The sequence below is a fragment of the Nelumbo lutea genome, chromosome 6 (genome assembly GCF_056320005.1).
Source record: "Nelumbo lutea isolate HS-2025 chromosome 6, American lotus-T2T, whole genome shotgun sequence".
NCBI lineage: Eukaryota > Viridiplantae > Streptophyta > Magnoliopsida > Proteales > Nelumbonaceae > Nelumbo > Nelumbo lutea.
In genome coordinates, this window is record NC_142689.1 from 13,152,508 (window position 1) to 13,174,897 (window position 22,390).

At 35.6% G+C, this 22,390-nt stretch overlaps 2 protein-coding genes and 1 long non-coding RNA gene across 3 annotated transcripts; 2 read left to right on the top strand and 1 right to left on the bottom strand.

The window, feature by feature from the left end:
* Positions 1 to 574: 574 nt before the first annotated feature.
* On the bottom strand, positions 575 to 7,688 carry LOC148847423 (Iron-sulfur cluster biosynthesis family protein). The gene is made up of 4 exons (XM_088949055.1): positions 7,374 to 7,688; positions 6,156 to 6,286; positions 5,378 to 5,486; positions 575 to 713 (listed from the first exon to the last, which is right to left on the bottom strand). Exons 1-4 carry the CDS (start codon positions 7,686 to 7,688, stop codon positions 651 to 653), a joined length of 618 nt encoding a protein of 205 aa, XP_088805181.1. The 3' UTR covers positions 575 to 650.
* A 55-nt stretch (positions 7,689 to 7,743) lies between these two features.
* Positions 7,744 to 11,820, top strand: LOC148847424 (uncharacterized). Its single transcript, XM_088949054.1, has 4 exons — positions 7,744 to 8,250; positions 8,347 to 9,039; positions 10,181 to 10,379; positions 11,551 to 11,820. Exons 1-4 carry the CDS (start codon positions 8,116 to 8,118, stop codon positions 11,574 to 11,576), a joined length of 1,053 nt encoding a protein of 350 aa, XP_088805180.1. The 5' UTR covers positions 7,744 to 8,115; the 3' UTR covers positions 11,577 to 11,820.
* An 8,472-nt stretch (positions 11,821 to 20,292) lies between these two features.
* LOC148847425 (uncharacterized) lies at positions 20,293 to 21,885 on the top strand. The gene is made up of 2 exons (XR_016100589.1): positions 20,293 to 20,662; positions 20,904 to 21,885. It is a non-coding gene; the product is annotated as an uncharacterized LOC148847425 (long non-coding RNA).
* The last annotated feature ends 505 nt before the right edge of the window (positions 21,886 to 22,390 follow it).

The window sequence follows — 22,390 nt, forward strand, 5'->3', positions numbered from 1 at the left end:
TTAAAAACTTATAGCAGCAAATCAAACATGGCCTTAGTTTACCAGACATCTCATTTTTATTTATAGTTCAATATATGCATCGTATGTGAATGTAGATTACTTAATCTTTGAATACAGATTATGTGCATATGTAACCAATGACTGTACCAGTGACTAACTTGGCTGGTGCAAGTAGAAGTTTCTTCTACTCGGCATATCATAATAATGGGATTACCAAACGGCATCTGGCCTGTTTGGCTACCACATCGCATTGTTGTTCAAACAACCTCATGGTTTTTAGACCCTTCCTCTGCCTATGCCCATACCAAAGTCTTTGTTGAAATACCATGTAGATGAGCCATACGATCTCTCCAATGTCAATTCCACGCACACACACGCTGGGTCAAGGGTTGAATTTTTCATTTCTTCTTGGAGAAAAAAAAAAAAGAAGAAGAATTGAGAAGCTAGCAGAAGGGACTCTTATTTTATTATAAGTAACTGAAGAATCATTCATAGTGCATCTGCTGTGGACTCACACTATTAAGATTCAAGGACTATAAGATGTCCAACAAGCTGACTACCTGCTATGGCCCTATGACAACATCTTTATGTCTATCTGCAAATATCCATGACAGGGATGCCGTGCTAGAAAAAGGAATTCACAAGAATTGCTATTTCACCATGAAAGAGCTCTTACAACTACACCCGCCAACTGCACTGGGATTTGTAGTTACCTGCACATTAAACAGTGATATATCCATTACTACAGTACATGGTTCTTGAAGGGATGTAGAGTGGAAAAACTGGAGGGTTTATATGTGAATTTTTAGGAACACATGATATAAGTGGAATAACCTTTTTATTGTGTTCCTCATCATACATTAACAATAATAGAGAGGATGAAAACCATCCACATTTGTTTATTGTAATATTATGGCATAATGTTATTTTTTTGATAGGCACTATTATAACAAAATGTTATAAATAGAAGTGAGGAAGCTTTTATTTCTTTTAATGCATTACATTCAATTGAATATGAGACGACATACTTGTTTATGTTAATTTTGTGCAATTTATGTGAATTATTAATTCTGAATTTTTTATTTGCAATTTCACAAGTGATAATCAATGATTGATGGCTAATGGTACCTATATAGTTATAGATGATGATACTTCAATTCTATATTTAAACATTATGGTCTTACTATTAGAAATTGCAAATATGAAAACTTTCTAATTTCTCATAAATTTTCCTATTTTTCTAGGATATTTACTATATTATTTTTATTTGTTTTATCTTATTTTTAATTATTTATTAATTAAAAATCCATGCTTGGGAGGCTTACACCTCATGCTTTGGGATGCCTTATGTCAGGAACTTCGTGTTTTAAAAGCTTGAATATAGTCATATCAGGTTCTATTTATGAACTCACACTAATGCTTTGTATATTCACTCAACATTAGGAAGTTGGCTCAACATTAGGAACTCACACTAAGCATCATATGCTTGGAGCCTGGGATCAAAGTATGGAATATAATGCAAGTCAGAGAATGACAAAACCATAAAAAGTATTCCACTATGAGAAGAAATCATTGAGGACATGGCAGATGGAACTTTGCAATGATTCAGCTGACATGCCCTTGGTTCTGTACCTCCATGTGCCTAAGATTAAAGCTAATAGGCCCCTTGCAATAAATCAGTAGAACTAGCGCAAAGCAAAACGATACAACTTGACTTTGCTGGAGCATTATAGATGACTCTTTTAACATATTAATGCAATATCAAACAGGGTAATGACAATCCTCCATTTGTTTTTCTTTTGATTTATGAGAGCTGATAAATTACATTGAGAGAAAAGGAGACTGGGGACTAATCCAGGTTCAGAAACTCAACATGTAATGTAACGTAATGTTAAGGAAAGAGAAGTTTGCTTTTCTGAAGAGAACTCTGAAGCACACTCTAAGAGAATAAAAGAAAGCTATTTACATTTTGGTATGCTTTCCTTTCTTTTGTTTGGAGGGGATCTGATTGCTAGGAGAATGTTGGGATAATCTTTAGTGAAACCTATAAGGTCAGAATAACAAGTTGGAGATGCAAAAAATGTAGTGGACTGGGATCAGGTATATTCAAATTGAAGTTTATTACATCTCTACAATGCCTAGATTCAACTTAAATACATTGGCACCAGATTTGGATATACTCTGACAAGCATGGTCTTTAAAGAAAAAGAAAAAGAACCAAAAAAGGAAATTAGACCAGGGTTGTCAGATGAATGATAAAGTAGGATTTACAAATTCGGGGCCTGCCAGGAAGATGTATATTAATGCTGTAATGCATTAACTCTCCTTCATGGTTAGAAGTTGTAATACAGATCAAAATGGTCATCATTGAACTGTTTGATAGGTTCTCTTCCCTCAATATGTCTGTAACATAATGAACTTTCGGTCCATTGGTAAATATTGGAAATATTCAGCTTTGCTAAGTTTAACAACCTTACCCCCCCCCCCGGCCTCTGGTTTAATGTTGGTGATTGAAAAATTTTAGTTTTTAGATTGAAAAGAAAACCAACAGCATCAACTTTCCTGGCCCCAGGACCATCATGTTAGGAAACATTCCAAGGCTGACTAGACAGTAGCACAATCCTACCCCTATCCCCAGCAAAAAAGGGCCTGTTGGGAGGTGGATTCTAATGAATAGAGGCACTGAGTCTTCTTTATCATTAGAGGTTGAAATAGAGATGAAGAAATCAACTTTGTAATTTATCTTTGAAAGGAAACTACCTAGTACCTAGATGCCATATGTCAAATAGGTAGATCTCAAGGCCATGGTATCTATTTAAGACAACTCTGACTTCTTAAAATTTCAATCATCTACCACTTCATGGTTCTTATTAAATAGAGAAAGTTCTGATCATACCGGTGCCACAAATTTTGGGTGATGTGGCTTAGATGATGTTCCTGGCATTCATCAGTCATGAAATGAACTAGAATTTTAACAAACAACCCCCAAACCTAACAATATAACAAAATAATAATAGTAAACATGATCCCAGGAAAGTCAGAAACCACATCTACAGCCTTTCTCAGTTTTAAACAAGACGCAATATAAACATTTCCCACAACTATCTCCTTCCAGAAGTAACACTAGCATCCTGCACCTCCTGAACATCTCACAAAATTTCCAATAACCAATATTAGCATTTCTGTTCTAATTCCATAAGCCTGCATATTTAATCCACATTATAGATTCAGAACTTTTAGTCCTCTCTTTCTTCTAATTCCAGAAAAAAAAAATCTTGCACATTCTTCACCTCCTAAAAGGAACAAACTCAAACTCTTCCCACTTCTCTTTCAATCATCTTAACTATCTCTATCTTTTTATCAAATTTAACCACTTCATCTAATGGGAAAACACCACCCAACTCTTATTGATCTGGCTCTATATCCCCTTCCAACTCCAAATAATCATGGAAGTTATTAAATGATTCTCTGCAAGATGGTATGGTTCTAACGAAAATCAATATATCAAGTGTTCATGGACATACGTTTTTGAACAGAGTCAGAAACTTCAGAATGTTTGGGTCGTCTTTGAGTCTTAGGAGGTAAGATAAACTACTTGAATAGAACCATGTAGATGTAGATAAAAATTCAATATAGATGCAGCTTTGAAAGGCAATCCTGGTATTAGTGGTTCTGGAGCTTAGCACAACTTTGAGAGTCATCATGCAGCTTGGAAAGGCAATCCATGTTCGTCATGCCAGCCTCTATTAATAGGGTAAATTTCAGCCTCAAATCACTTGCCACGTGCCACTAGTAAACCACCATTACCAGGTAGTCTTTGGTAAAAGGGCAGCCTAGTTCACAACTTTGAGAGTCATCATGCAGCTTGGAAAGGCAATCCATGTTCGTCATGCCAGCCTCTATTAATGGGGTAAATTTCAGCCTCAAATCACTTGCCACATGTCACTAGTAAACCACCATTACTAGGTAGTCTTCGGTAAAAGGGAAGCCCAAATCACAAGGCTTCCACCAATGCAGGGTCTGGGGAGGGACAGATGTACGTAGCCTTATCCCTACAGATACACAAAGATGCTGTTTACAAGATTTGAACCCAGTTCATGATGGAGCAACCCAAACTGTTGCACCAAGGCTCACCCTCAGTAGGTGGGCTACAGTGCTGATGTCATATAGGGTAGGTCATGTAGGGAAAATCCCTACTTGACATGATGAGGACATGCATATTTCTGCATTTAATGGCGCTATGACCACTGGATAAGCATTGCTAGAGCCTCATCAGATCATCTGAGATTATGCGAGATTAAAGGCTTTGGAGATATCATTATTGAAAGTGACTAGTGTGCTCCTTTTCAGATGGTACAAACTTCAAAATTTATCAACAGGACCTGGTGAAGAAAAAGTGTAATGCTGAATGAGAAACTTGGACTGAACCTGTTTCATCAAGAAAGTAATCAGCTTGTTGACAGTTAGCTCACTTGAGGTAACCACAAATGACAACCATATCTCTTCTTAATGATTCGTAAGAGCATTAAAATATGGATGACCAAACAAATGTTGTTAAGAAAGGGTGTCAATTTACTGAACTCTCTATATCCCTTGTGCAGGCAGGATGAAGAGCCTTCCAATCACTTATTTCTCCACTGCAGTTTCACATATAAGATGTGGATATTTTTCTTCAAGGGTATCTCGTACCAGGGGTGCTTGCCATGTTCTATTCAGGCTTTGTTACAGGGGTGGAAGGTTGCTGGAATGGGCAGAAAAGGAAGTTATTTTTGGTCTGTTATTCCCTTGGCAATTTTGTGGATGGTGTGGCTGGAAAGAAACTCAAGAGCCTTTGAGAAGAAGAGCAGTCCTGTGGAAAGAGTGGTTAATTTCACAGTTGAGGCCTTGAGACAATATCTGTCTGTCTTTTTTTATCCCAAGGAGAACGAATTCTCATCTTCTTTTTTGGCTGTCAACATTTTTTACGATACTTGAAACTTGTGGACTTGTACAGAATTTCATTGCACAGACGCTTATATTTTGTTATACTAATTAATACATATATACCTTACCTTTTTCCAAAAAGAATGATGCATACGGGCATGCTCAATTGGCTTCTATTCCAAATAGAGCTTGGATGCTTAATATGCAAAAGTAAATAGTATTTCCTTTTGGTTGGCAATGTTAGCCTTTGTGGCTCTTTCTTTTTTGAATTTTATTATTTATTATATGAATGCACTTCAGAGTTTTCCTACAGATAAGGCTTTTCTTATTTACCCATCTTTATTCCTGCCAAACCTCTAATCCCCACCTTTTTCTTTGAGTCAATGAAGTGATGGGAAATACTTATTTTGATAATGAGTAGCCAAGAATCTGAAATGAAAAGGAAGCAACTTACCAGGAAAGCAGAGCGAATTAACTCCTCAACATAATCAACAGTTGCACCTTTGACGAAGTCATATGAGATATTATCAACAACCAGCTTAACACCTTCCCTCTCAAAAACTCTACAACCATAAGATCAAGAGGAAACATGAAGAAACCTTCACATCATGCAATACGGTTGTTCTACAGAACAACTACCAACTACAGGAGTCACTTCAACATTAATGGATGCCTAACATAGTGACTTTGGAAAAACAAGGTGTAGATACGCACATAAGGCTCTTCTGTTTGCAGTGCAAAATGCATAGAGTGCAAATGGGCCATGTAAATTCTGGTTTACTTTTATTTCAATTTGACTTGTTTTGTTTGTTTGTGAGGAGTAAAATAGGAATTAAGTCAGGAGGAAGCTGGTTCAAATTTTGCATCAGCTTTTGGGGTGCAAAGGTTGTACTGCCAATGAATGCAAATTTTGCATCAGCAACAAGATCGAACCATAGTTACAAACAGATGCAAAACTGAGCCAGGTGAGGTAACTGGTTCAGATTGGCATTGCAAACAAAGGGAGACTAAGGTTCATTTCATAATTCACATATGAAGTAAAAATTTCCAACACAATTTAGTTCATTTAAATGTGAGATAAAGAAAGTTTATTTGGGACAAACCAATTTACATGAATGATATAAATGAAGCTTTACAGTACCAGATTCCATAAAGTGGATTATCCTTGTTACATGAAGATTGCAATGGAAGTTAACTAATATCCCTGAGTAGGAGGCTAGAAGAGAACCAACCTGTCATCAGGATTGGTTTTGTCATCAACCAAGAAGACATACTGGAATCCAGAACATCCACCTGTCTCTACACTCAACCGAAGCATTTTTCCTTCCATGGTTGCTTCTTTAGCATGCAATTCTTTCAGTCTCTGCAGTCATAACATGTGGCGATATAGGGTTTGAAGCATAACTAGTCATATAACATGAGCTCAGTAGCAAACCTATATAACAATATGAGCTCACATAATACCTTCTTCAACTGGGAGTAAAGCATTTGGAAAATGCAGATGAGATTTAACCCATGAAATATAGAGCAAATTAATCAACAGAATACAGCATGAAGTGTTGGAACCTTAAGACAAAAACATGTTTCAACTGTCAGATGTGGATGGATTGACAGAATTGTCGGAGATGCTGACCACAACAAAGCAAACTCATGGACACATTCTTACAGTTTATTGTATATATCAAGTGAAATTTGTAAACACTAAATATAGCATGTAAGAGTACAACTAAAAAAAGCTCACATTCAAAATATGTTGATCATGGAAAATATGCAATAAATACAAACAATACTCGAGAAATATATTGTTTTTTTTTTCAAATTATATATGTATTATTACATCTCTAATTTATGAATATGGGTTGGGGTGGTTTGGAGATTTGGAGGAGGCCTGCCACAGTTGTATAGCACATATGCCTAGCAAAGATACTAAGAAAACAATCCTAATAGAATATGAAGATAGTTGCGGGATAAATCTAGGCCTTCTGATGCTGTCCTCCTTAACTTAATCTTTACAAAGATTGGTTACTTACGATTCATTCCCATGTTGAGAAGAACAATAAAAAGATTACCATAGACCATGAATTTTCCCGACTACCCTATTAAACAATCTTTCTCAGTGAAATTTCATCGAATAATATACAGAACCCCAAATGCCACAACAAGTATTGAGTTTTCCATAAATTTCCACTCAACACCTTATGTGGAATAAATAAAATCCGGACTTCTCGCTAATTCTAGACAAATTGAGACGTAAAATGCCTACGATTAGTAATTACTTTACGTGGTTGTTGTGTGAGTCGTCAAAACCGCCAATTGATATTGATTGCTTGAACAAGAACAACTAAAATCAATATGAACAAATATCCAGCTAATCTCTCATCTGTTAATATACCAAATTCGAAGGGAAATAAAAATCGTCAGAGAGAGAGAGAGAGAGAGAGAGAGAGTACTCGAATGCAATTATCCGTCATATGGAGAGCATCTGCATCTTGACTTGCGGAGGGAGCGCTTTCGACGGCAGAGCTCAGAAGTCTCTGGTTGTATCGAAGCCGAGCTGAGACGAAGGGCGTGAGACGGTGAAGAAGAGATCTCGACATCGCTTCCCTCAGCGCATCATAGCAACCACCTTTGCCTTCCAAGATGTTTGGCGCTAGTTCGGTGGTTTTCAAAGGAAAAATGTCATCTCTCTCTCTCTCTCCTCCCCAGCTCCTCTCTCCCCCCTCTCTGACACACATTGATCGAACCGGTTCGGTCCGGACCGCCATGGTTCGACCTGCGAGCCACCGTTAAACTCAGTAATGGACGAAAATTCTGTTCTGAATATCACGCTATAATTTCCGAAAAGTTTAAACCAGGGGGAGGGAACGCGATCTCCATTTCTTCTTCCCTTTTGCTCTCTGATTCTATCTCTGCACAGCCTTTGTGAATTGTGGCTCAATTTAGGATTCATTATAAAAGCCTAAAATTCTTTCTTTGAATCCCCAAACTCTAATTCGTTTCCACTTTTTGGCTTTTCGCACATAATAAAGACTTGAAAACCCTAAATGCCTTGATATATGAAGCTTTTTGGGATTGAATGATTGATTTCCATTTACGTTTTGCTCCAATTATATTGGAATGGGACGGTTTCTCCAGAATTCATTTTCGGATGATTTCTGCAGATTCTGATTTTGTCATTATGTTTTCTTTAGGATGGAATCAATTTTCCGTATGCTCTTGCACGAGGAAAGTCTTGTTCATGGAGAATCTTCTGACCCAAAGCTCCTCAATTCAATAGAATATCATAGGCGTGATCTTTTAACTGCTCTAGGGACAACAAAATGGCAGGTACTTAATGATATTAGTTTCCATTTTTCGTTTCACGTGATTTTATTATTAACAAAACAATCTAAATCTAATTTATCATGCTTATCTTCTAATTAGTTGGAAGATTTTGAGCGGGCAGTTAATCTATCAGATTTACCAGATAATTCACGAGCAAGGGCAGATGTGGTTTCTAGACATAAACAATTTATTAGAGCCATTAGAGAACAAATTATTCATGTGGAGAAAAGCTTAGCAGAGTCACCAATGGAACATTCAAAGACAAATACCCAATGGGTTAACTTAAATGAACAAGACAGAGATGGATTGACATTATTTCTTTCTGGGGGAAGTACTATGGACCGGCACACTCACTATGGCTCAGATAATAGTAGTATTATGAGAAGGTTTCTTGATCCAACATCAGCTTCTAGATATGATTGCAAAACTGATGAGATTGTTGAGCTCAAAACTGAAGAAGTTGAGGACTCAAAGATGAATGGGATCATCCATGAAGACCCTGATTTGGGTTCCTTCAAGGAGAATAATAATTTCAGAAAAGTTGGTTCTCATTCTGCAATTAGGATTTGGGATTGGGAAGATGCTATCCCAAGTGCTAAGAATTTCTTTTGCAAGAACAAGTTGAGAGGATCCCGCAATGGACTACATGCTTTGGGATCCATGGGCAACTTTTGGTCTTCATGTAGGACTAAAATGGATAGGAGTTTCATGAAGAGGCAGAAAGATGGAGAAGTGGGAAGAGAATTTGATAAAAGGCCTTCTTCATATCTTGACATTTCTGAAACTGGGCAGGTAAGTTAACATCATTTTCTTTCTCATGCCGTTAGCTTGGACCCTACACCTGTACTTTTTTACTCATTTAAGGAACTATTGGTATCTCTCAGATCAACAAGGATTATTCACCTCTAGTTAGGGCGTATAACTGTGGCTGGTTTGGCTAGGTTAAGTTGAATACTTGACACAGGTCATCCCCAGTGGTGGATAAGGCTTGAATGATATCATACATAATCATGAAAGTTTTAAGACTTAACATCATAAATTTTGAGTCCACTTCTGCTGCAATGATGATACAGCAATCCAATCAAAACATAGTAGCATTGCCTATTTTCAAGAGAATTTTAAACTTTTACATAAAAGTTTGGAAATATGAGTGACGAAAATAATTTTGATTGAAACTTTTTAGCCTTCATGTTTGGTTCATGGAACCCATAAACTATGTGCTCTAATCTTAATGGCACACAGATCTCTTGCTCTCTCCCTCCCTCCCAAATTTCCTGCAGATGTGATAGTTGAAATGAAATTCCATCCAAATAGGAAGAAATGATTCATAAAATTTCATTCTACTTTCTTGGACAAATAACGAAAAATTGCAATTAACTCAATGGTTGTAACTGCAAAAATGTCCAGAATTTTCCATCAAATAGGTAGGTCACAATATCTTGGCACCTAATAGGTATATAATCTACTATTAGTAAATAATAAGTAAATAAATATAGGGCCACCAATCTTTCACAATGTGCAAGGAAATTTTTGCTTTTATTTTTAGACAATTTTTTTTCTTTTTAGTCTTTTGAATATTTAATTTTTCATGCAATATTTAAAAATCACCGTTCATACAATTTGAACTGGATTATCAAATTACTGGGTTTTAAAACATTGGCTCCAGGCTTATTATATCCTCAATGGATAACAGCACAATATGGCCAATTAATTCACTGATCTAGATTGTTTAATCTGTGGGAATGAGACAAGACTCCAATTTATAAACACTCATAACAAACGAAAAATATAATAAGTAATTGTGGAAGTGATCTCTGCGATTCTGGATTTTGTGAACTCGACTATTTCATATAAATTATTGACTTTTTAAGCATTTGTGTTGTAATCTAACCTGATAGATTAATTGATCTGTGCTTGTATTTCATTTTTACAGGGTCGACATACCCGAGTGGGGTTGGTAAATGGGTTTAGAAGTTCTGGGAGATTGTATTCTGAGGTATTAAGAAATGCCATGCAGTCATGCAGCTGCTTTGGGAATTGTAGAGGGAGATTTCAAAGATTTCAGTATAGCAAAATTACTCAGCTTTCCAGACGGCTAATACCAGTGATATTTGTTACACTTGTTGTTTTAGGTAAGATCATGGTTGTATTGTTATTGTTTTTATCTCTTCCCCTCTATGTAAGCTAGTTTGGATTAACTTGCCAAGATTTATTTAGCTCATAGCCACCTTTCATGTCCAAGTGAGCCTTCTTTGCATGTGGTAGATATGTAGGGAATTTGTAAGTATACACAATTGTTAAAAGCTGATAGTTTTTCCTTTTTGATTTTTCTTAAAATGGTAAAATCCATATTGAGGAAAAGCTTGGTGATGAATCATGAAGAATAATAAGAACCATATCCATCTCCATCTTGTTTTTGGCACAAATAGTCATGCAACTATTTAACAGAAACAGAAAGATTCACTTTTCCAGTAGTTTTTTTAATCAGTAACAGAATATTTCACTGAGAAAAAGCCAAACTGCTCTAAAAAAGCTAGCAGTAGGCCAGAACTAGTACAATATAAACATCAGAACACTTAACCAGATGTCTCACAAACCAAGAACGCAAAAATAGAAAATAACTTTACAAAGAGCAGCTTACAAATATTTATCAAAAAAAAAGAGCAGCTTACAAATTACAGATTACCACCTGCCTGGGCATCCCCATTCAAAACTTTCTCTGTTTTCCAATAGAAATTTTGGCCATGCATATGCTTTTCCAATATATAAGATCCTTCCAAATACATTTTGCATACATTGCTTTTTTATACAGGATCTTATGTGTACTTACAACTATCTAAAAGTTCTAAATTTGTAATCCAAATTAATTTATTTGGACCATGTACCTTCCAAGTACTGCATAAATGGCAGGTTGGATCTTCCATGGTTACAAACTGCACAATTGTGAGCTAGAAAATTATGGTCATGATAACTGGGTTGCGGAACCCAAACAACACATATGTAGGCAATGTGAATGTGCATTTTCTCTCTTTGCATTACGAGCTAAAAAATAATTAAAATAAGTGACAATGGACCCTGCTCCAAAAATGGTTGGGTGGGTATGGGTGAGAGTGACAATACCCCCTCCCTGGCTGGTGGTGCACTTTTTTTCCTCTTCTGGTTGTGGTATTAATTTTCTTGTGCCACCCTGCTGACCAGAAGAGACCAATTGTGATCTCCATACAGTTAATTGAGTAGATAAATTGAAGTGTTGAACTCATATAGCAAGTCAACTACAATCTCACTTTTCTGTTCTCTGTGCAGGTATCCTGGCTTTTCAGGCTGCTTGAAGCAGTCTTATTTACATACAAGAGTTCCAGTATATTCATGGTATTGGCAAATTAATTTTTGTGTATAACCTCCATTATCTCAAAAGGGTGTTGTTCTCTTTGATTCTCTGCCACCTCTTGGCACCGATTTTAAAATTTATGTAAGTAAAAAATTGGCTTGTTGTGTGTTGTCTATGCATGGAACCATTTTCGCTTGTTTCTGTAATATCAGAGAGCAGGGTTAATGAATGAAGATGGTTTTGAACCCCAGGTTCTCTATTATCACTTATATGAGCCCAATTTTGAAATAGGTTAAAAGGAGTTGTTAAACGCCTTCTGTGGAGTGATCTAGTTGTTAGGGTCTGGTACTAAGAGCGGAAACTTGTTGGAAGGCAGTGGACATAAAGAATCAACCAGCTGTTTCAGCAGTTAGGGGAGTTATTAGGGCACATCCCATTTTTTATGAACCGGGTTCATACTTAGTGAAGAGAGAAAAAGAAACCACAGTTGTCTTATTACAGAGGTCAAAACATGGGGATGTTTTTTCTTTCAAAGCATGTACTCTTATAGTAATGATTAGGGGTGTACTCTCTTATAAAAAATGGGATATTCTTCCCAAATCAACTATTCTGTTTTTTTTTTCATCAGACAGTTCAGTTCATCACAAGTCTATGAAGTATGAACCATCCAAACAAGTGTAACAGATAGGACCACTGCAATCACCCAAGTTCTGTTAATATACCAAGAAATGTTTAGTGCAGCACTTCGATCATCCAATCGGAATTATTCGACCCTTCAATAGTATGGTGAAATGTAACACCCACCCCCCCACCCCCCCCACCAAAAAAAAAAAAAAGGAGAGATAATCTTACAGTGGCTTACCAGCAAATAGATCAGAACCCGCCACCATGTGTGGAGATTAATTGGAAAAGAAGCCTTGTGTTTTCTCCAATGAACAAGCTACAATAAGGGGAAGGTTCTTGTAAGTGCTTATCAGAAAATGTTACTACTTCTGCATCTCCCGAGAAGGTTCTTGTGTTGCTTCATTTGGTGGGTCGTTTGAGGTTTAGCAGTATAATAATATAATTAATGCAATGAATAGTAATGTTTTGTATTGGAATAGTGGAAATGGCTATTGTCCACGTGGGAGATATTGTGCCATGATCCAGTACTTTGGTTTGTCAGTGACCCATCACTGTACTCTCCATTTTTATCGACTGAGTTTACCAGTTTAATTGTTACAAGCATGTTTGGGTATCAGTTGTGCCTGAATTTCAAATGCAACTTGGTTTTTCATTTGTCTGAATACATTTTGAGACTATTGAAGTATCCTAAAGCAGGTTTTCCGAGTTTGTCCCAGCCTAAAGGAGAATCCACAGTTACCATTGAGATTGGGTTGACTCACTAATGATTTATTCTTTGGACTATCCATGGAGTCACCTTCTGATTTGGCGTTCAACTCCCACTGAATAGGAAGAAATTAAAACACAGGCTTCCTTGTAACAGTGGTCAAGGTTTTCACAAGAATAAGAGTATAAATAGAGTTTGGTAGTTTTGCCAAGTTCCATGAAATTACTTTAGGAACATTCCCTTGATTTCCTGATTTTGCTGAACAAGTATTCAGATGCCTTCCATTTGATTCTTAAAGAAGTGGTTTGGTCAATTTGTTGCAAAAGGTTAAGGTTACAGTGAGTTTATTAAAATGTTGATTCACATTGAGATGCTTTTCTAATCCTTTGGTCTTTGATCAGGATGATCAATCGTTTTATTAAAATTTGAAGTTTGTTGGGTGTTGCCAAAAGCCCAGGGTTTTGCTTCAGAGTTTCTAAATCTTATCTGAGATATGGTGAATAACAAGGTAAACACCAAAGGGAGTTCCTGTTGGTAGTATTCGACTTCGTAATTTATCAAGGGAAAAAGCGTTCAACTTTATCTAGCTCAAAGTAAGTTCTATTCTAATCCAGTTAAGGCTCGAGTTCAATTAGATAATTAGGCTCGTTTTGAGTTCAAACCTTATGGTAAGTTAAATTAAAAATTCGAACTTGATTTTTACCAATAAAATTTTGGCTCAAAGACTAATATTTTTATATTCTATAATATAAAATATAAGAATATAATAATTTTATATTGTAAAATTAATACATATTTTATATTATAATACATAAAAATCCATTTTATATTATATATATATATATATATATATATATATATATATATATGTATATTTATAAAATATAAAAATAGATTACCCTGTACTTTGGGGTAGGTACCCTAAATTTTCAGAAATATACACTTTGGGTCAACTCGTTAGTATTCCATCAGCTAAACATTTTATAATATCAAAATTACCCTTCTTGTGTATTTTTGGGCCATTTTGCCTTCTAATGTATAAACCCCAATTTATAAACCCTTACTCCCTTTTTTTTTCATTCTTAGGCTTCAACAACAGCAAAAGTGGATGATGAATCACTAAAACAGAAAAAGGGTTTCATTCTCAGGTGTGAGAATGAAAATAAAAATAGGAACAGATCATCATTCAATGAGGCAAATATCATACATCTGTTTTGAACATCACAAACAAGTAAATCAGCTATGACTAAAGAAACAATCCTAAACTAAGCCTCAAAATTGACCAATCCTCATATTCGATGGAGCTTACTCCTCATAGAAGGGAAAGCTAAAACAGGACAAAATGAGCGGCAAACTACTGATGAAATCAGCGGGGAAGAAACTGATTCATAGATAAGACTTAAAAGAAAACAACGACAAAAAATGGTTGGTTCTTCGAGCAACTAACGAATCTAGAATATATCAGTATGGCAATCCCAACCCAGAAAAAAAAAATGATGTCGAGATTAGGTTAGCGTCAAAAGTTTCGACGGAATTGGTGCAGCGGGAGCCTCACCACCAGTTCCGCTTACTACCCCATTCGGATCCCGGCTACTCCATGGCAAAATGCAGGGGAATCAAATTGGAAAAACATAAAAGTGAAAGAAGGAAGAAAGAAAAACGGAATGCAGGGAATGATAATAACGTTTACTTGGTCATATTTCGGCCTAAGATTGATTTTTGCAACTAGACCTGTTCATGGGCCAGGACGGGCCGGGTTGGGGCAAGGCTTTTATTCTTTATAAACAAGATTTTGTTAGGCCCGAGCCTGAGCCCGGCCCTAATAAAAAGCCTGAAGCCCGGGCCCGAGCACGAGCCCGAAGCCTGATTTATCAAAAAGATAGATCGGTGCTTGTGTCTATGTTCACCGTCAGTGCGACGATGCCTATGTCTGTGTCTGTGTTCGTCGCCGACCAAACAATAAGAGAGGAATAGAACAAAAGGGCAAAGAGAAAGGACTCGCTGTTGATGCCTGTGTTTACGTTTGATAAATGGAGTGAGCTGAGATTCTGAGAGTGAGACGGAGAAATGAGAAGAGGAACAACTGAATAATGAAGAGAGAGAGAGAGAGAGAGAGAGAACTCACAGCTGGTGCTTGAGTTTGCGTAACTCGCATATGATAAATGAGCTGTTGAGATCGATTCTGAGAGAGAAGGAGAAGTGAGAAGAGGAACGAGAGAGAGAGAGAGAGAGGACTCACCAGTCACCACTGGAGTTCACTAGTTGCACCGATTTTGTCTTCCTGAGAATGTTTGGCTATGTGAGGCAGTGACTGAGAGGGGAGTTTGTTCAGTTAAGAAAAAGAGGTGAGTGATAAGAGAGGGGTTGAGAAGAGAGGGATTAATATTTAGGGTTAGGGTTTAACTTATACAAAAAGTCGGGCTGGCCGGGCTTTTTTAACAAATTCCGAGCCAGCCCGTAAAATAGTCAGGCTCGAGCTTTTAGGCCCGAGGTCAAGCTCACGGGCTAAAATACATGCTCAAACCCGTCTGGGGGTCGGGCCGGGCCAGCCCGTCAGGCTACCCCGCCCATGAACAGGTCTAATTGCAATAGGGGAACCAAGAGTTTTTTTTTCCATTTAGATTCCAATACCGAAGGTGAAACAAGCTTGCAACCGAGAGACTGATGAGAAAATTCACTTGTTTGAAGCGCAAATCTCTCCTTCAGACTTTTTAGATTTTAATTTTTCTTCCCTCTCCCCTTTCTCTTCTTCTCGGAAATGTGAATCACAACGAGACCATTTTAGTTGAAAAAACTTCCATAAAATGCACTATGGGTCTTTCCTTCGTTGAACTAGTGAGAAATGATTAGGGTCCACAGTTTAAAAATGGATATGACATTAAGGTAGTGTTCGGTAGTGTTTAAATATCGTGAACGGTGATTGGTCCTGTTCACGGTAAGATATGATGTTTTGCTACGTATTGATGGTCCTCATCCACAAAATAGCGTGGACAGGGATGGCCACACCCTAATTTATTGTCCATGGTATTTTCTCATGGATGGTCCATACTATGGCGTAGACAATTTGTGGGAAGGTTTCATTGTAACTCAGTTGCGTTACATTGGTCCAGTTACTCTCATTTTATTTAATCTTTTAATAATTTTTAAGATTTTATCAATAAAATAATAATTTTTAATGTTAATTCTAGCACAAGTCTGACGGTTCTCCTTCTCAACTCTTTTTTTCATTATTTAAAATAATATTTAAATTTTTTATTTTTTTTTATTAATCCAATAATATTTATTTAATTTTTATTTTTTTAATATTTAAAATAATATTTTTTAATTATTTAAAAATGCAATTGTTGTTTACATATTGATGTCTTTTTTTTCAATTTATTTACTATACAAAAAACAAAAATTAGACATTTATGATCGATTGTGTAGATCTCCCATAAAATATATATGAGATACATGGAATCAAAAAGTGTGGTGTAGACTGATCCACACCACACCTACAGAATGCCATTTGTGGGTGTGGATTGGACCAATCCACACAATCTATCCACAGTTGTGGACTGTAGTGTGGTATGGATTGGTCCCTACCATATGGTGTGGTGTGAACCAATCCACACCCACCAATTTATCATTCACACTATAAAACACCCCCATGATGGAATGACAGAACTAGATTCATGCATTGATCCCATGTAGTTTGCACAAGGTTTAGATGATGATGATACCGTTTTGGAGGTTAAACCGATGATACCTTTATTGTTAAGGGTGTTTTGATAAAGTACCTATTTTTGTTTTAATTTTGTCTCTTCACTTAACAAATCCTATATGATTTTATGGTCAAAGGAGTTATAAATAAAATATTAAATAAAAACTACAAACAACACAAGTATTTTACTATAACTCTAAGGCACTATTCATTTTTCGGTAAATCATTTACTTGGGTAAATGCACTTATCTGAGTAAGTGTATTTACCCATGTTCTTTTTATTTCCCATGTAAATAAGGTAATGACCATTTAAACCATAAAAGTCCAATATTAAAAGGGGCATTTTGTGTTCCATTCAAGTGTTGACAACTTTCCCCTAGGTGGGAAAGTTATTTACACAACTAGGAGATGGGTATCAACTTTCCCCTTGGATAAGTGATACCCAGGTAAATAAACTTTCCCTGTCCCCACATAAATTTGAAAAAAAGAACATAAAATTCTTGATCAATAGTAATCAAAATCCCATTTATCCCCTCTCAAAATAAAAAAAAAAAAAGAACGCCCTCTAAGGAAGATATAAATAATTTACCCTTGATTGAGTTTTGATTGAATTGATGTTTAAAATTTAGGGCTGTTGTCTTTATCAAATAGGAAATGGGCATGCATTCTGGCACATGGCTGGTTAATTATTGTAGCTTCACTTTTGAAGTATTTCATTGCAAACAATTTTCCATTCTTTTTGGTAAATGGAATTATTATCCATTCAAGGATCACATACACATACAGTTTGGGTGTTCCCATACATATAGCACATGGGTTGTTTAAATGTTTGGGCCTTTTTGGGCCCTTGGGAGCTACTTGATTACAAATCGTTTTCCAACCATTTTCTAGTAAGGACTTACTATCCATCACATAATTGGTGCATGATAACTCTTTTACATATAGCCATGCTGAAATATATTAATGCTAGAAGGCAGTATTGCTACAGATTTTACCAATTTCCTAATGCTCTGTTTGGGAAGAATGTAAAAACAAATATGTACAGTGTAAATACAAATGCTGCTGTCATTAACTATGAACATACATATTTGTATTTGCACTCTTCTCAAATGGAGCCTATCTCAAGCTTATAAACCATTATTAATAGTTAACAAATAATTGTTTGTTTTTTAGCTTTAGGCTGTGGGAAACAAATATGAGCCAAAAGGGTTTTGATCATTTTCAAGAATTGTTTTAAAAAAATAACAATAACTTGCAGCTAGAACATTTCTAATCCCTACAGCACAAAGCCTAAAATTGGAGCTTTGTGTTTTTGGGTTTTGAAAGCACAAATCCCAAAGCTTATCCAAACCTAAAGCATCAATGTTTGATTTTTATGTTCCTTAGATTTTTTTTTTTTTTTATCTTTTCATGTCTTGACCCATCTAACCTTTGATGGTTGAATTAATTACCACCTGGATAGAAGAATGCTTTCGGTTTTTTGGTTAGATATAGAAAAAAAAAAGAGTTTGATATTGTTAAAAGTATTGGATATACATCTATTTAATAGAATTTATTGTGAGAAAAATATCTTAAATATAGGATTTAATGAGAGAGAACAAGGAGTTAATATTTTGAATATATGACTTAATGAGAGGGAAATGAATGAGGTGAAAGATAATAGTTTAAATTGCATTTTGCCCACACAATAAAAGAGATACTAAATTAAAAAATAAGGGTATTTTAATAAAAAAAAGTTCCACAAAGTTACTCAAAAATAGGGGTTGGACCTACCTGAGTTGCATCCCTAGGAAAAATTGTTTCTTGGATTATCTTGAATATAGGATTTTATGCGAGAGAATGAGAGTTAATACTTTAAATATATGACTTAATGAGAGAAAATTATGAATTAAATGAGGTGAAAAGTAGTAATGTATTAGTAAGGGTCCATTTGATTCACAACCAAAATTGGAATTAGAATAGTGTATTCTAGTAGCTTGTTTATTTAAGTCATAAATCAAAATCAAAATTGAAATCAATTGGAATGGGATCTCATTCCTAAGGGAGGAGAAGGAATAGCCATTCCCTTAAATGGAGAAATGCCATTCCACTATGAATAAAAATCTGATTCTAATTTTGCCCAACCAAATGATTAGAACCTGAATGGGCCACTCTGATTCCAATTCTAAATCGCTATTCATATGAACCAGATGAGTCCTAATCAAAACAACCAACATGAATACAACGTATATTCATATTCATGACTAGATGTATTGATTTTATATAAATAGACATTTATATGTACCTTTGCCGCTTATTAACAAACTTTAATCGGGCAATCCCACATATGAGAAGAGAGGATATATGCTCCGTGTAAGTAAAAACCTAAACTAAAACTCAATCGGAAGCATCATTAAGACCAATCCAACCCAATGATTAGGGATTGAACAGAGGGTTCAGCAACTCGGGTTATAGGTGCAAGTGGGTCGGATCATGATTCAATTCGAATTCAAATACAATCCATTTTGTCAAGTTTATATCCCCTCATCGATTTTTTTGATTGAATCGGTTTGGATTAAGATCAATTAAAAATTCGATCGAATTCAAATCACCCCTTATCTGATCTTATATATAATTCATAAATATGTTTATATTATATTTTTGTAATTTTTATATTATTTATTTTTTTATAAAAAACATATATATGACAAAAATAATTGGAAAAAATAATTTTCTTTACATAAACTGTTACATTTCCTTTTAAAAATTTATTAAAATTTTCAGAAATTAAATTGAATTAGATCAACGATTGTGAGATCATATCGGATATTTGGAATCCGATTCTATTTGTTTGCATCCCTATGGGGCTAGGCTAGCGTCACTTCTTCCTAACTTAACTCGGCCCCATCAGCTAGGGATGCAAATGGATCGAATTCGAATAAGACTATATTCGAATCCAATCCGACATTTTTTTTTCAAGGCAGACCCGACCCGACCCGAAGATCCAATTGGATCTGATAAAACTCGATTTGAATTCAAATCCTATCGGTAAGTTAGATCTTTCAATCTAATCTGATCCGACTTGTTTCCTTTAAAAATTAATTTAAATAAAATAAAAAATGTAAGCATTTTTTAATTATTTTTGTTGAGTATATACATGTTTTTATAAAAAATAAATAATATAACAAATTTATAAAAATGTAATATAAAAAATATATTTATAAATAAATAAATAATATATATGTATTGTATTTATAAATATATAATATATTAGATGGGATTTTCTCAGATATTCATCGCCCGTGCTAAGTGCGAACGCCCCTCACTAATTTTTTAAATATTTTTTTGAACATATACATGTTTTTATAAAAATAAATAATATAACAAATTTATAAAAATGTAATATAAAAAATATATTTGTAAATAAATAAATAATATATATGTATTATATTTATAAATATATAATATATGGGATGGGATTTTCTTAGATCGAATAGGGGAAGGAGGGTTATCCGAATCCGACCCGAATAACCGAACATGGGTCATCCAAGTCGGGCCAAATCAATCGGATCATGATGCGATCCATTTGCACCCCTGCCATCGGCAGTGAGCCAGTGACAACCCCTCGAACCGAGTTTGGCGCCTTATTAAGCGCACCCCCGCAGACGCCTCACATACACATCTCAGCATTAGGATCATCCACCGTATTGGGTAAATGTTCCCGATGCACGGTTGGGTTGTGGCATGGGGCGCGCATGCGAAAGCGTCATTTTCACAAAGATAGTGGCATGGTACGTAATTAAGGAGTTTATTTAAAGAAAACGAAAATCACCAAAGGGGCTGTTTGTGGATTGGCCGATTGGGCTCTGTTGTCTCTTTTCTCTTCGTCGGCCTCACATGAGCGTGAAAGGGCATTTCCCTTTCACTCTCTCTACTTTTTCCTCTATAAATACTCATTTTCATACCTAACTCTCCTTATTCCGGCCTTCTTTCTCTTTCTCGGATACTGCGCTTAGCTCAAGAGGAATAGAGGATTACAAAGAAGAGAAAGAAAAGCTAAGAATCGCTCTTTCTCGTAAGATCTCCTTTCTTCTGTTACTGTTTGTTTATTGTAATCACTCGAACCTTTCTCTACTTGTTCTGTGTCAGATGTTTGTTTTTCTTGTTAATGGCGTAGGAGCTAGCTGTTTAGGTTTTAGAGCTTCAGATGCTTAACTTGGTAAATGAAGTGTTTGTGTTTGCGTTTCTGTTTGGTATCTGATCCTTTTTTTTTTTTTGTTTATTATGGACGGAATATATTTATTTTGTTCTGATAGCGTTGGATGTTTCCCAAAAATCATGGAGACTGTAGCTTTTGGAATGTGAAATCCTAAACCCTGTACCTTCAGCAGGAATATGTTGATTTGCCATGAAGGGAGAGATTATCTTCGTTGTTTAAATTGGTACAAAGAAAAGATTAGTCTTTGATCTTTTTTTTTTCTTTACATGAATCTTTGAAATGATTTCCTGCCTTTTTCCTGTAATCCAGGTCTATCTTTTACTTTTATGTTTTTTTTCAACTTTTGGCAAGTCAGAGGTGGTGGCATAGTTTTCTATATATTGTTGTTCTGGACTTGATGTGTAATTCTGTATTTAAAAATTTCTTTCAACGAATCTACCTTGACTTTAGGGTATCGGACGACTGTATGGTTGTTCAGGGGTCACAATCATTTGCATCTGATTTGTTGGGAGTTATTCTAGCTGCTGGAAATGGATTCTTTTAGTCTAGACCGTACTTGTTTTATTATCAGAGAAGATCGTATCTACTGCTGAAGATTCTCTAGATTCCTTACTACCACCACCTCCTTTTCCAATACGACTCTTCTCCTAAACATCATTTCCACTTAGGCTGACGTTTTCTTTGGCAGATTGGAAACTTTTCTGCAACTTCTGTGTTGAAACAAAGGAGCTTTAACGGTTTAAATATCGACGTTTACAAGATAAAATTAAGGTGTTCATCAATTTGAATTGTTGTAGGTCTGCAGTTCAAATCAGAATTCCGAGGTGGAGTGCAGTCTAAAAATCCCTAAAATTATACAGGCGGTGATCTTGAACACTCAAATAGAAAAGAAAAAAAAGGTTCTGTCTAGAAGTACAAGCAAAAATAGTCTTTATATGATTGGCATGTAGATATCCTGGCCTTTTAAGTCGTTGTATTTGGATTTACTCCTTTCTTCTTCCCTATTTTGGTTTTATTTGATTCTCATTATGTTCTATCAATTCCACAATGAATATACTTGTGATATCTTTAATTCAGTGCCACATCTCTCTTTTTCTTCACTTCATTGTTTTGGATGGTCTTCTTTGTTCTTTTATATTTATCCTTTGTTTTCATCATTTATGGTGTTTTTACCTATGGCTGGATGAGCATGAACAAATAATCCTCATAAAAGTAATTCAGGATTACATTGCTGTAGAATAATTATGATATTGTTATACATTGACGTACCCTTGAACCAAAGCCTTACAATTAAAACGCTAATTTAACTGCAGCGAAATGTGTGTCTATGTATCCTTTGGATAAAAAGTTGAGTTCTTTGATTAACCTATACGTTTAGAGATATTATCTTTCCAGCTTCTCTTGTGTGTTTTTTCCAAACCTGTAGTTGGATCCAAAAAATACAGGCACAGATGATTGTTAGTCTGAGAGGGGCCACCTTGTGCAAAACAATGCCAAAGGTTAGGTCTGTATCCCAGTCCAGTACTACTCCCAAGGCCCTAGATGGCTGGGACCAACATTAGGTAATGGCTATTCAAGCAGATG